General features: G+C 39.1%; 1 protein-coding gene and 1 pseudogene across 1 annotated transcript in view; one reads left to right on the top strand and one right to left on the bottom strand.

The window, feature by feature from the left end:
* The first annotated feature begins 308 nt into the window (after positions 1–308).
* On the top strand, positions 309–10,679 carry LOC105732215 (protein-arginine deiminase type-6-like; annotated as a pseudogene).
* A 144-nt stretch (positions 10,680–10,823) lies between these two features.
* LOC135268117 (myb-binding protein 1A-like) overlaps positions 10,824–14,978 on the bottom strand; it is a 116,521-nt gene continuing 112,366 nt past the window's right edge. The window contains 1 exon segment of the mRNA XM_064376799.1: positions 10,824–10,856. Within this exon segment, the coding sequence (XP_064232869.1) occupies positions 10,824–10,856 (33 nt within the window).

Below are 14,978 nucleotides of genomic sequence, written 5' to 3' on the forward strand. Positions count from 1 at the left end.
TGAGCATTGCCATCTGGGTAGGCTCTGGTGATAACTTTCAAACTCCTCTTAGCATCCTTTAAAAGATACTTTAAATGCATTCAGATGGTTCTGAGTAAGTGCTGTGGGAGTTAAAAGGATTTCAGCACTTCATCCTCTCTCAGTCAGCAAGAATTTCCTGCTAAAGATCTCCAATTACTTTAGTACTTTGCAAACAGTGGTGAATGAAAGCACATCAGCACTACCCACAAGCAAGCTGCTTTCAGAAAACTTCCTCAGCTAGCACTGGCCTATTTGCTCACTTTAGGCATAGTCTTACAGGGTGGAGGATGGCCCTGGTGGAGGTTCTTGGAGGTGGGCAGGGGAACTGGAACTGGAAAGGCTCTGGCTTCAGTCATTGACCCTAAGAGTTTAAAAGCTGGCTATGGAGATGTCACCTGAAGGAGAAAGCAGCCAATTGGCTTAATAGACAGCATTTGGAGATCTCTAAAAACAACAGTAAATCCAGTTCAATTCACAGAACAAACCACTGAAATTCAATGGAGGATGCCTTGATTTAAAATATCAAGGAAGTTCTGAAGAATTGAGTCCTTTCATACACAGCTGGTAGGGAAGGAAATCAGAACAATTGCTCTTATCAAATAAATAAAAGACTTAATTGAGCATATCACTTGACTCAACAATTCCTCTTCTGGAATTTATCTTAAGAGCATAATCACAAAAGTATGCAAATACTTATGTATAGAAATTTTTAATGTGGGATTGTCAGTAGAAGCAATCTGAATGCTCATATTAGGTACTTTATTAAATAAACTATGGTTCATAAATTGCAAGGGACTATCTACCCATGAAAAATAGATGAAATATTCACATAGAACAAAATGTTTATGATACGTTTTAGGTGATAAAGGCAGATGATACAATTATAGGTTGAGCATTCCTAATCTAAAAATCTGAAATCCAAAATGCTTCAAACTCAGAGACTTTTTGAGCACCAACATAACACTAAAGTGGAAAATTCCACACCTAGTTACACAACAAAGTTACAGACTTTGTTTTATGCACAAAATTGGTAAAACTACTGTATGAAATTACCTTCAGACTATGCATATAAGGTATATATAAAACATTAGTAAATTTTGTGTTTAACCTTGGGTCCCATCCCCAAGATATCTCATTATGCTTGTGAAAATACTTCAAAATCTGAAAAGCCACCAGATTCGAAACACTTCTTGTCCCAAGCATTTCTGACAAGTGATATTTAACTTGTATTTGTAGAGTATGGTCCATTTGTATCGAGTAAATGAGTAAACAGTTGAATACACTCTTCCTGGCTTCCTCACTTCTGTTACCAAATTCTGCATCAGTCAGGTTTAACAAGAGAAGTAGAATCAGGAGGAGATATGTGTATATTTATAAAGGGATTTATTAAAGGAGGATTTGTTCATACAATCATGGGGGCTGGTTAAGCAGTCTTGGAGGGCTGTGTATCTGATGCTGGAGCATGAAGTTCCCAGGGCAGACAGGCAGGAAGAAAAAGCTCACTAATAGGCTGGAATCACACAAGAATGGATTGGAACCTGTTCTTGGTGATAAGGGTACCTTGCAGAAGCTGGAACCTTTGTAATAGAGCTAAATAAACAGCCTTCAAGAAAAACTGAGGAAAGATTCAGGGTCAGGTAGAGCATCTGTAGGCCCAGCTGCTGCCCCACACCAGCAAGATGAGTCAGTGGACTAGCAACAGATGTATCAACTACAAAACATCTCCTGCCTCCTGTCTGCCTTCCAAAAACTTTGCAAGAGTCTTTTTTTACCCATCCTAACTGAAAATATCCAAGAAGGATAATTACTGAAATTGCAATTCAGACTAGCCAAGGTGACAATGCAAAACTCTCACAGAGACCGAGTTGGAATCCAGCTCAGGAGGAAAACTCTAGGGACTAGCTACTCCGTGAACCCTCACGTGAGACAGGCTTGTTCACCCACGTCTGGACAGGCAAAATAATTTCTCCATACTTGAAAGGTTTTCTCTCTCCCCATGGGAAGATTGAGTGTTCAGAAGTTAAACTCATCTGTGATTCTTTTGAGAATGACAATACAAAACACAGTAAAACTAGGCAATTGTTACAAGTGCTTTACACATATATATTCATTTGATTCTCACATCAAACTCATGCTAAAGATGAAGAAATTGAAGCAAAAAGCGTTTAACTAACTGGCCAGACAGCTCACAGCTGTTAAAGGGGAGAGCTGGGATTTTCACTGAGCACTCTGGTTCTAAACCCATCTGCTTAGTCATTTTGCTACCACATCTCCCAGATAGTTACACAGCCATAAATTGGTGCCTGTCATAAAAACTCTGAAATATCACAAATTCCTTAAATTATAATAATGTTTACTGTATTAGAGTATACTATTTACTAAAGACAGAAAATCAGTTAATAGATTTTAAACATTTTCAGAACAAAGTTGTGTTAAAGCATAATTTACAAAATGGCAAAATCATAATTTCCATACAAATACAAACTGAACATTTGTCAAAGATTCTATTAAATTCTTTGATTAATGAGAAAACCCTTAAGATACTGAGACTGATTCAAATGAGAAATTGGCTTATAGATACTCATATTCTCTACTGAAGAAATTAAATCACCGTAAACAGAAGCCATTTGCTTTGCCATAGACGAGAAATATTTGTATTCTTACCAGTTTTCTACAAGGGTAATACCATATCACTACAGATTTTATAAAATGGCCTTGTCAAAAGCAATCCAAGGTGTACACCCCATAGAATCAGCTAAACCCTGCAGAGTCAGCTAGACAATCGCAATATTAATCTGATGGACATTTGGTGATCTCTCTTGGCCATTTCCAAGGCATTGACACCTTTCCTAACAAATGAAATAAAATTTCTTTACTCAGTTGGAATGAGCCATTCATAAAGCATTCTAGTTACTCCACACTGTATTGTAACTGTCAACTTCTCTAAGGACGATTCCTATTCTAAAATACCATGATTCTAAGAAAATTCTGAGGTATTCCATAACTTAGCTATTATAATAATAAGATGACAGCAATTGTACTTTCTTGTTTTCATTGGTATTATAATTTTGGGGATATTGCAGGAATTTTTTTAACAACCAAGTTTTATCGGGGGAAATTGTTAAAAATAGGTGAGAAAAAAATTAAAAATTGAGTTTGTGAGAATAAGAAAGATAGATGGGTCAGTGGTATAAAAACAGATATATGGATAATACTTTTTAAAATCAAGTAGTGGACTGTGGTCTACAAGGGTTCCAAGCAGATACTGTGAATATATTTATTTCCTTTCCGAGAGTCTCAAAAACAATAAACCCAATATTGCTGGATCCTAAGCAACTGAACCAGTGAAGTTCACCTACCTGATGGGGATCAGTGGGAAAGTAAACATTCTGAGATTCCAATTAGGCCATTAAGGAGAAATGCTTAATTTTTTTTAATTCAAAAAATTTTTGAAGTTTATATTTTTTCTTTTTTGAGGTATAATTGAAAATAGAATTATATAAATTTAAAGTGTACAGCATGATGATTTGATATACATATATATGGTAAAATGATTGTCACAATCAAGTTAGTTAACACATCCACCATCTCCCATAGTTACCCTTTTTTGTGTGTGTGACAAAATCACTTAAGATCTGCTATCTTAGTAAATTTCAAGTAGACAATACAACATTATTAACCATGGTCACATACTGGACATCAGATACATATAACTTATTCATCACATAACCGAGTTTGTACCCTTTAAAAACATCTCCCATTTTCCCACCTGCCTTCCCAGGGAAAACATCATTTTACTTTCAGTTTCAATGAGTTCAACTTTTTGAATTCCACATGGACATGAAATCATACAGTATTTGCCTTACTCTCTCTGACTGATTTTACTTAGCTTAATGTCCCCAAGTTCCACCCACGTAGTTACAAATGAAAGGATTTCCTTCTTTTTTGTGGCTGAATTATATTCCATTGTGTGTGTGTTGTGGGAGTATGGGTGTGTGTCACATTTTCTTTATCCATTAATCTGTCGTTGGACATTTCTGTTGTTTCCATGTCTTGTCTGTTGTGCATAATGCTTCAATAAACATGAGAGTGCAGGTATGTTTTTGAGATACTGATTTTGTTTCCTTCATATGTGGAGGGATGCTGACTTTTATGGAATGAGGAAAACGGCACATAAGAGAACACATTATGTAAAACTGAAAAAAGAAAGAGTCCCAGAAGGAACAAAATTCCACTGGGATCCTGAAACGACACGGACGTGTCGAGGGAACCTGCAGTGTTAAGTGTGTTAGAAGATGGCCTCTCCACTTGTGCAGTAAGATGCAGGCCTCTGTGTTGAGATGACACAGGTCTCACAGGGGACCATAAGAAGGAAGGAGGCAAATGAACCTGATTCTCTCGTGGAGTCCCAGTAAATAGGAAGAACCCATTTGGAAGTGTTCATATTCATACACTCAGTGGTACCCTAACTATATTATTGCCGCTTTTGGAACTGCCCAAGGAATAGTTGAATACTGAATGTTAGAGCATTATTTCAAAAAGACTTTGAATTCCTGGGAGGATGGCCATTAGATAAAGTATTAGATTAGTCATTGAATGTGCTTTAATTTCTTTCATTATATGGCAAGCGGGAATTGAAAATGGTTTAGCCCATAAATCCATTTAATCTAATTTGTAATCTGAAGCACCAGATTTCCTTTCTGCATTATCAGTGTGTGTTTAGGTACAAAGCTTCTTTCTAAGCAATGGGAAATCATCAGAGGAGGGGCTGAGCCCTCAATTTGCTTAAATTTTGGTTGAACAAATATAACAAACATAAACAGAAAAATACCCATAAACTGGGAAGTCAGGGCCCAGGTTGCTGGTTCTGGATCAAGCACTGATAAATTGTTTGAGCCTGAACTTCCAGCTCCCAAACTACTTAATTCTGTTTTCTAAATATGAGTTAGCATACAGTAAATATAGCTGAAGGCATAAAGAACAGTGTTCAGAACTGTGGCTTAAGAAAGACTCAGTTGTAGGAATGGCGGTAGCAGTAGTTTAGTACCTAACATTTATTGTGTGCTTTGACTGTGGGCCAAGCACTGTGCTTAACACGTTAAAGCATCTCTCACTTCAACCTTAAATCAATCCTATGTAGCAAGTCATATTAGAAGGCTCACTTTACAAATAAAGACACTGAGGCATGGAGGATTTAAGTCCTTTCCCCAAGTTATACAGCTAGAGTAGTTGGTCATATATCTCTAAAATAATATATCTTAGAGATGTTTTCTAAGGGGAACTTGGAGGTCAAAGTCAGGAGACGATTACTGAAAGCCTGGGAAGTCCTGTTCAGGTAGGAATGGGGGACAGACCCCTTCAACAGGCTGCAAAATCATTTATTTCACTGATCTCTACTACCAGAACTCTGTTTCAAGCCATCATTTTCTCCTGTCAGAGCTCACTAGCTCTACAGACAATCCCACTGGGTCTCTTGCCACATCCACCCCAAGACAATGTTCACACTGTGGCCAGAGTGGTCTTTCCAAAAGACAAATCTAATCTGTCAATATATTGATAAAAATTTGCCTGTTGAATACACAAAAGGTGTATTCACTTAATAAATACACAAAAAGTCATGAGGAGTCCCTCCATGCTGGAGAATGAATTGTTGATGGAGAGGGGGAAGGGGGTGGGAGAGGGAAGAGAGAGAGAGAATGAGAATGGGAATGAGAATAATAGTGGAAGCTGAGCCAGGAAATGACATTATAAAAACTGAGAAAAAGAAACCCCAGAAGTTGTCTGTAGAACAGAATTGCATGGGGCAGGCTGGTGGCAGCTGTGGGCAGGAAACAGAGGGTGGTGGCTGTCTTCCAGGGTGGGGTTGATGGAGACCAGGGTGGGAGCTGCACAGTTTGACACAGAGGCTTCGATTGGGAAACATATCTGGGGAAACAATTCAGGCATTTGGGAAAGGGCCAAATGACAAGAAAACGAATAAAGATTAACCATGACATTATGTGGATCTGAGGGACCCTCACAGATGAACAAAGCAAATAAATCTTGGGGCATTATTCCTTTAGCACCTTAAATATTAAGAATTTCAAAGGAAATCTACTTATGGCAAGTCCTAATTTTCTCAAGCTCTTCTACATTTATGATATTTCTATCGTAAACCAAACTTTTAATTAGAAATCATTCCTAGCAAACAAAAGAATTTTCAAAGATAAAATTTCTAGAACTGATTGGTGATGGAAATCTTTGAATAATCATTTATCATATGTTTTATTATTTGAATAACCTCAGGTTATTTTATATTATACATACCCTTAGGGTATAAATGATTGCCTGTATTTCATCCTCATATTATTTAACTATGCCAATATGAATAATCACTTCATCTTAACTAAACTCAAATTATATAAGAATTTTTGGAGAAGTGCTTCTAATATATGAGGCATATTCTTTTAATTCTGAACTTACTGGTCCAGAAGGGAAATACATAGTATTTTGTTCAGTACTACTTTCCATTTTAGGTCAGGATACAGCTCGGAAAAAACAAATATCACTTCAGTCTCACATCTGACTAGGCAAATCTTTATTTTCCAGTATGGATTATTTTTGGTTCAATGAGTTTTATTTCAATTATTTTCCTGCTATGTCTAGTTTCACAATATGATTAATATCTGAACTTTCCTTGTCTTCCCTACAGTTGCCTTGAGAACTTACAGTGTTAGATCTATTCACTTACTGTAAGGGTAAAATGAAGACTCAATCTTGAATGTAAATACTGCTCTTAAAAATGAACAGATCGGCTGGGCATGGTGGCTCACACCTGCAATCCCAGCACTCTGGGAGGCCGAAGTGGGTAGATCACCTGAGGTCAGAAGGTCGAGACGAGCCTGGCCAACATGGTAAAACCCCATCTTTACTAAAAATACAAAAATTAGCCTGGTGTGGTGGTGGCCCCTGTAATCCCAGCTACTCGTACTACTATAATGCACCAAGATTTATTTGCTTTGTTCATCTGTGAGGGCCCCTCAGATCCATATAATGTCATGGTTAATCTTTAATTATTAGTTTTCCTGTCATTTAGCCCTTTCCCAAGGGAGGCTGAGGCAGGAGAATCGCTTGACCCTGGGACGGGGAGGTTGCAGTGAACTGAGACTCTGCCCCTGCACTCCAGCCTGGGTGGCAGAAGGAGATTCTGTCTCAAAAAAAAATGTGCAGAGATCTTCATTACTAATTATGTGTTGATTATTTTTAGATGATAATGCATAGAATAGTGCCATATGGTATATCACTTCTTACCTTTTGATACAATTTGGATTTGTGTCCCCATGCAAATCTCATGTTAAATTGGAGAAGAGGCCTGGTGGGAGGTGATTGGATTATGGAGGCAGATTTCCCCTTGCTATTTTCATGATAAGGAGTGAGTTCTCATGAGATCTAACAGTTTGAAAGTGTGTAGTACTTCTCCCTTTGCTCTCTCTCTCTCCCTCTCTCCTGGTACCATGCTAAGAAGGTGATTGCTTCCCCTTCTCCTTATGCTATAATTGTAAGTTTCCTGAGGCCTCCTAGCCATGCTTTCTGTTAAGCCTGTGGAACTGTGAGTCAATTAAACCTCTTTTCTTCATAAATTACCCAGTTTCAGGTAGTTCTTTATAGCAGTATGAGAATGTACTAATATACCAATACTTTCAAGGTATAGCTTATGAAAAGTATCAGATTAACATTACAAATTAAACCCTCTATTTAGATTAAAGATGTCAGAATGACTGAATATGATTCTCTTACTGATCTCAGTTCTCAAAAAAGCCACTTCTAAAAATGTGAGTAATTTTCCCAGAGCGATAATATAAACTAGAACTTCCAACTTAAAATAGTCATTTATACAGAGAACACTGACAGTAAGTTGTTTCAAATAATCAACTTGAGAAACCACCAGACAGACACATCTCCTCTGAATTCCCTTATAACCCACAAGAATTCACTTCTCTAAATCTCAAAGCAGAGCTGCTTATGGAAAGTCCTAATTTCCAGGATTAGCAATATTCAAACACTCATTCTTGCTATTCAAACCTACAGACCTTTGCAGTCAAATTATACTGCCATCATGAAATGAGAAAGCCATTTATTTCTGGTTTTTGGGACATGTGAAAATGGCAATTGAGCCTGGATTCTTTACAAGCTTCAACAGGCATTGCTGAGAGATGTTGAGAGCAGCATTGGCATCCTACAGGCCGACAGTGTAAACCTGGCTCAGTAACCTGTGGGCTCAGCTGGTCCACTCTCTTCTGCCAATACCATGATCCAAATACACAGAACTTTTTCCATTTCCTCTAATCAGCCAGTTCCCCTCTCACTTCCAGGCTTGCAGACACATGTTTTAGTTTATTTGCCTGGAATACTCTCTGTCTCCTTACAGCTCAGTTAATACCTCTTGTCTTTCAAGTTACAGCTTAAAGGTCACTTACCTATTCAATGAAGTTTTCTTTGCACACCAGATTAGATTCCTCCTGATACATATTCCCTTGGCTCCCTACCCTAAAATAACAAGTATAACACTGTATTGTAATTAATTTGTTAATGTGTTTGCCCTTCAGATTGTAAGCTCTGTAAGGGCCAAGGACTATCTATTTCTAGGGCCTAATATAGTGTCTGGAAGGAAGTAGGTGCTTAATGAATATCTGTCAAATGAAGAGATGAATACAAGGTTGTCTGTGTAATCTAAACTTAGTTGCTTATCATTTTGAGACTCGCTTTGTGTGGGCTGTTCCAATAATTAAAAAGATAATGACATAGAGTATTTAATTCTAAAAATTACAAGTATCATAAATGAAAGCTATATTTATCTAAGATGCTTGCACACATGCATGAGGCCATGTTGGGAAAGATAAGAACAAACCTGAAAAGCTGTTGGAGCCAGTCACAGGCTACCTAAAAATGCCTAAGCTCAAAGAGTCTCAAGTGCACATTTCTCCAGGAAATGTCAAACTCAGTTGCCATGTCAGCCCTTGAATACAAATTTTGCTGTCCCATAATATTTCAAAACACTTTTTCATGTTATCCTTAGTGTAAATCTAACATTTTAATTAGAAAATATTAAGAAACACAAACAAGCCATCGGCTGCTTCGTATCATAGTGATATGTTTCCTTGTCATCTCCCCACAACTGAAGGGAAATGGCTGAAAGGCAGGATTTTTTTTTTTATGTTTGCCAAAATTTATAAGAAAAACTTTTTTGGCTAAAAAAAAGAATAAAGGTATGAAAGGGTTTGAGTCCTGAGAGCAGTGTGATAAACCCAGCAGGGAAGAGGCCCCTTATATTTCTCTAAAGTCTGGGTGCCTGCTTGAGGAGGGAAAGCAGGAACCCAGGGGCAGGGGAGAAGATCTCTTCAGCAATGATGATAACCACTGTAACCTCCTAGCCCAGGGTTCCCAGGATACTGAGTAAGGGGCCCAAAGGCTCTAAACCCAGCTGTGAGAATGCCTCTTGGATGGGCCTCATCAAGGCCTCCAGGACCTCAGTGCAAAGGAAGACAAAAAAGAGAAAAAAGGTGACAGAAATATAGAACTGGTGCTTGGTTTTGTGGACCCAGTGACTGAGCTGAGTGAGAAGAGCAACAGCCATGTGGCCTCTGTTTACGAGGACCCCAGCCACCTGGGCAGGTGGCTCCAGGATGAGATGGCCTTCTGCTACACCCAGGCTCCCCAAAAGACAACATCCTTGATCCTCGACGTGCCTCGAGCCCCTAGTCTTGACGAGTTCCCCATGAAATACTCACTGAGCCCCGGTATTGGCTAGATGATCCACGACACTGAGGACCATAAAGTGGCCAGCATGGATTCCATCGGGAACCTGATAGTGTCCCCACCTGTCAAGGTCCAAGGGAAAGAGTACCCTCTGGGCAGAGTCCTCATTGGCAGCAGCTTTTACCCCAGCGTGGAGGGCCGGGCCATGAGTAAGACCCTCCCAGACTTCCTCTATGCCCAGCAGGTCCAAGCTCCAGTGGAGCTCTACTCAGATTGGCTGATGACTGGCCACGTGGATGAGTTCATGTGTTTCATCCCCACAGATGAGAAGAGTGAGGGCAAAAAGGACTTCCAGCTGTTCCTGGCCAGCCCCGGCACCTGCTACAAACTTTTCCAAGAGAAACAGAAGGAAGGCTATGGTGATGCTCTTCTGTTTAGTAGAGTTAGAACTCCTGTCTAACAGAAGGGAAGCCAAAACCATTGACCAACTCCTGGCTGATGAAAGCCTGAGGAAGCAGAATGAATACGTGGAGAGGTGCATTCACCTGGACCATCCTGAAGACAGAGCTGGGCCTAGTGGAGCAGAATATCATTGAGATTCCCCAGCTGTTCTGCTTGGAGAAGCTGACTAATGTCCCCTCTGATCAGCAGCCCACGAGGCTCTTCACGAGGCCATACTTCCCTAACCTGCTGCGGATGATTGTGATGGGCAAGAACCTGGGAATCCCCAAGACTTTTGGGCTCCAAATCAAGGGCACCTGCTGCCTGGAAGAAAAGATGCGCCACTTGCTGGAGCCCCTGGGCTTCAAGTGCACCTTCATCAGTGACTTCGACTGCTACCTGGCGGACGTCGGAGACATCTGTGCCTGTGCCACCGTCTGCCGGGTGTCCTTTGCCTTCAATGGTGGAAGATGGTACCTTAGACCCAGGCCCTGGAGCTGCCAGCTCTGCCCCAGCATGGATGGCCCATGTCACCATGCAACAGCAAGACTCCTTGCCAAGTAGAGGAGGCTGGAGAGTCGAGGCAAAACAACCCTTTCTTCCCCATCCATCCTGACTCTTGGACCCTATAGGATGGCAAATGCTGCCAGCTTGAGCCCCTGTGGGGAAAAAATGGAAAAGTCTTCAGCCAAGAGGCATTTACTAAATAGCCAATAAAGTGCTGGCGGTCATGAATGCAAAAAATGTACCTTCTTCGTATTGACAGAACACCTAGTCCAGACATTTACATTTAGTAAAGACTCAACAAATTTTTGTTATATGAAAATGTCAACAGACTTTTGTCTTCTCTAAATTAAACGTTAAGCTTTTACCTGAAATTCAGGGTGGTACTTCCAGCTGTCTACTGATCATCTTCATTCAGAGATATGCCATCTCCCAAAATCATCTCCCCAAATTCAACACATGAAAGTGAAATTTGTTACTTCCACCAACCCAAACCAGACTGGCTCCATTCCCTACCATCCAATACATTCCAGTTGTGTCACTAATTATAGAAACTCTGACGTTATTTTGAAATTTCTCTTTGCTGAAATAATAGAGCTTCTATATCCAATCTGTCAAAAAAAATCAGTAATTATTATCTAACCTACTGTTCTGGGCCTCATTGCTAACTTCCTAAATCACATTTTCATGATCAGTTTCTTCACCATTGTAAATATTAATCCTTGTACATTCATTGTTGTGTCTCTCCCTTGCTTAAGTACCTATATGATCCCTATTCACTATTACATTAAGAACAGACTCATCTATCTGTTTCTTAGTGTTCTCATAGTGTGCCTCCAATACTGTTTTCATTTTTTGATCCACAATTTCCTTACTATTCCAGTAAGGTCTATTTGCACTCGGATCACTTTTCCCTACCCTCTCACATAAACACAGCAGTCATGCTGTGTTTCTGAAATGCCTCCCTTTTTTTCCTCACTAAATCAAATCTTATTTAAATCATCCTTGGAGGTCCAATTAAAGTCTTATCTCTTCTCTAACCTTTCTGAATCCCACACTGTTTCTTTATTTTTCTGAACTTGCTCTGTAGTTATGGCTGCTAAAAAGAACCTTCAGACAAATTAAATTTAACAGGGGTTTTTCTGAACAAAGAATAATTCATGAATCAGGCAGCCCTCAGAATCAGAAGAGGTTTGAAAAGCCCCACTTTGCAGCATGAGCAGTAGGCTTTTATAAGCTAAATGCAGAAGCAAAATAAATTATTTGATTGGCTACAGCTAGGCATTTGTCTTATTTGGATATGATCTTATGGAATGTCTTCAGACTAGTTAGCAGTTTCTCATTGTTTAAAATTAAATTTCATTTTACTGTTTATGTTGGGGTTCTTATTGCTTATATAGGAACCCAAGGGACTGGAGTGGTTTCATTCTAATGACCTTCCAATTAAATGTTTTTAACATTTCCCCTTTTTAATCAGCCTCTCATCTATGAGAGATTGACCAAAATTTGGTCATCAGCACCGCTCTCTGTCACCATCACAGCTAGTTCGTCTTCGAGTATTATGTCTTTGAGTATTATGTTTTTGAGTGTTGAATTATGAGTGTGGAACTCATAATTCACAATGTCAGGCTCGTTAGAGAAATATTATTTTTGTTCATTTTTGTTTTTTTCACTCTAGTCACAGTGCAACCACCTGGCATACTGTTGATGGCTATGAACATGCATTTAAGACCCCTGAGAGAAGACAGAGCATGAGGGAGATTACAGTGAGGACTTTTAAGAGGACAATACAAAAAGATTGGAGTATGCTCTTTGGCCAATTCCTCCATGAACCAAATGAGCTGAAATAAGCAAAGAAAGATAATGGTTAATGGCTAGAACAAACTGTAAGCTCAGTCTAAGTCCAGAAGGCAGTTAGTTAATAAGATTTCTAGATTTCAGCTAAAAGCTTATTTTCTGTTTTGCAGTCTGAATGTCTCTAGCTATGGCATCAAGCATTTCAGTGAACTCCCTGATTGGCCAACAAATAAGAGGCTATGAATGGTGTCTTATGAAATGAATATCAAGTTGTCTATCACTTGTTTGTAGGACTTCAGGAACAGAGTATTTAATGATAACAAGTCTCAAAGACAATGAGCAAGACTAGAATTTGATAATAGTTTCACTACAGTTTTCTACAGGAACGTAAATTTTCTCTCATACAGCTGCCCTCATTCCCACCAAAGATAATCAAAATAAAACCAATTTGTTTGTAACATAGGACCAGTCTCATTAAACTTGGCCTGATTATTTACCAAATCACAGTGAAAATAATGATTGACGGTATAGAATCTTTTTAGATACGCTTTGATGAAACTTTTAATAAGGAATTCCAGATTGAAATTTTAAATGCTTTTCAAGGCTAGGAAGCCAAGCTAAGAATTTACCATCAGACTTTGCCTGTAATTCCTATAAATTTGGGTGAATTTCTCTCTTATTGAGGTCCTCAAAATATTTTTAATCTTACTGGGCCTTCCTTATTCAATCTGTAAGGCTGGGAAACCCTTAAATCCAAGTACTAGGCCATTTTTTCCCAAGGGGCTTCATTGACTCCATAAAGTCCACCTTAGTTTCTTAAAGTTGTCTGGTCATATCTGAACATATGATAATCCTGACTAGGCCTTGGTAATATAGCCAATGGTGCCAACTGTGCCCTGTTACAAAAACTGCTGATTGTCCCAGATTCAAGTTGGAACAGTCATAGTAAAAAAGCTTAACTCCTAGAATTGATTAGAACAGGGTGTGGACCTCACTCAAATTTGATCAATTGGAGTCCTTCATGAATGCTCTTAATCTCACCTGAGAGAGCAAATTCCAGTTAATTCTGATGACAGTATTTTATAATGTAAGACCATGAGTGAAGAGCTAGCAACATCCATGTTTCCTAATGATGGAGAATGTAGGCTGACTGAAAGCCGCTATTTTCATGGGTGTGTCCCATGACCAACTGCAGTCCCTGGCACACAGTATTCAATAAAAAGTTATTGAATGGATGATGCCTGCTGTTTATGTCATGTTCATTGTGTGCCGAACACTACAGCAGGCATTATGAAAAAGAAACCAAATAAATATGATGGGAACAAATACAGAGTAAAATATTTGATAACTAGGTAGTGATTGCTTTCTCTACTTTCTATTGAAGAAACAGAGGCACAGCTGGGTAGGAAAAACTCCAATAGTTCTGTTTGCCTGTATTTATACAGGTGTTAAATGGCAGAGTGTGAATCACAGACTTGTACTCAGGTCTATCTGGCTCCAGAGTCTATGCTTTTTCCACTGCGCCACGGTTTCTGTCTTCTCAAAGCTTACACATCTATTGTGAAGATAACCATACACCCTTTAATTAACTTGAGAACTGGGTATGCCCTCTGGATGTTCACTCATCAAACAGATGTCATTGAAGTTTAGGGTAAAGCTTGGATGAAAAATTGTCATGTCCCAAGACCTACCACAATTGCAGACTGTTAATCAGATTTGAGGTTAGGTGATTGGTTTAGGTTAATTAATAAGGTCTGCTTAAACGTATAACTGTAAGCAGAAATATTTGACTATGATACAAAAAGAAAGTAATGCAATATATCTCAGCATCCATTCAGAGTTTACTGTTTCTATCTATGATGCCAGAAAAATGATGATGATCATTATAGTTGGGGTTTCTGGCAAATCCGTCACTACATTTCTCTCTGGAACAAATTATGTTGTTTTTTTGTGTCATGTGGTCTAACTTTACTTCATTACCAACCTTTGCAGGTAACATGTGTGTGTCTAATTTTGTCTCATTACAAATTCAGTTCAATTTACATTCAAATAATTTTCAGGTTTTCCATTTTCTGCTGTGGCTTTAGCCACAATGTATGAGAAAAATGGCTGTGTAGTAGCTTGCAAAGAATCAAGATCAGAGAAGAAGCAATCGCTTTAATTCTAACACCAGAGGAAAAAAGCAGGGGGACGTGCTCAGGGTCCCTGTTCAGGAAGTGGGGTTTGGAGTTGGGAGAAAAAAAGGGGCTACTCTACTTCTTGGACTGATGTTTATGTCAATCATGGTTCCTTGATTGCAAGCAGAACCAACCCTGACTATTACACAGGAAAGAAATATATTGGCAGGACTGTGGGAATCTTTTGAAATAAGCAGAGAGGTAGAGAGTGAGGTTTAGGAAGAGACAGGAGCCAGGAAAACCTCGAGAGTCCAGCAAAGCAAAGGTTGAACATCAACTGTTTGTTTGTTTTCCTGTCTTTGC

The sequence above is a fragment of the Aotus nancymaae genome, unplaced genomic scaffold (genome assembly GCF_030222135.1).
Source record: "Aotus nancymaae isolate 86718 unplaced genomic scaffold, 86718_ANA_hifiasm-v0.15.2.pri h1tg000016l, whole genome shotgun sequence".
NCBI classification, from domain to species: domain Eukaryota; kingdom Metazoa; phylum Chordata; class Mammalia; order Primates; family Aotidae; genus Aotus; species Aotus nancymaae.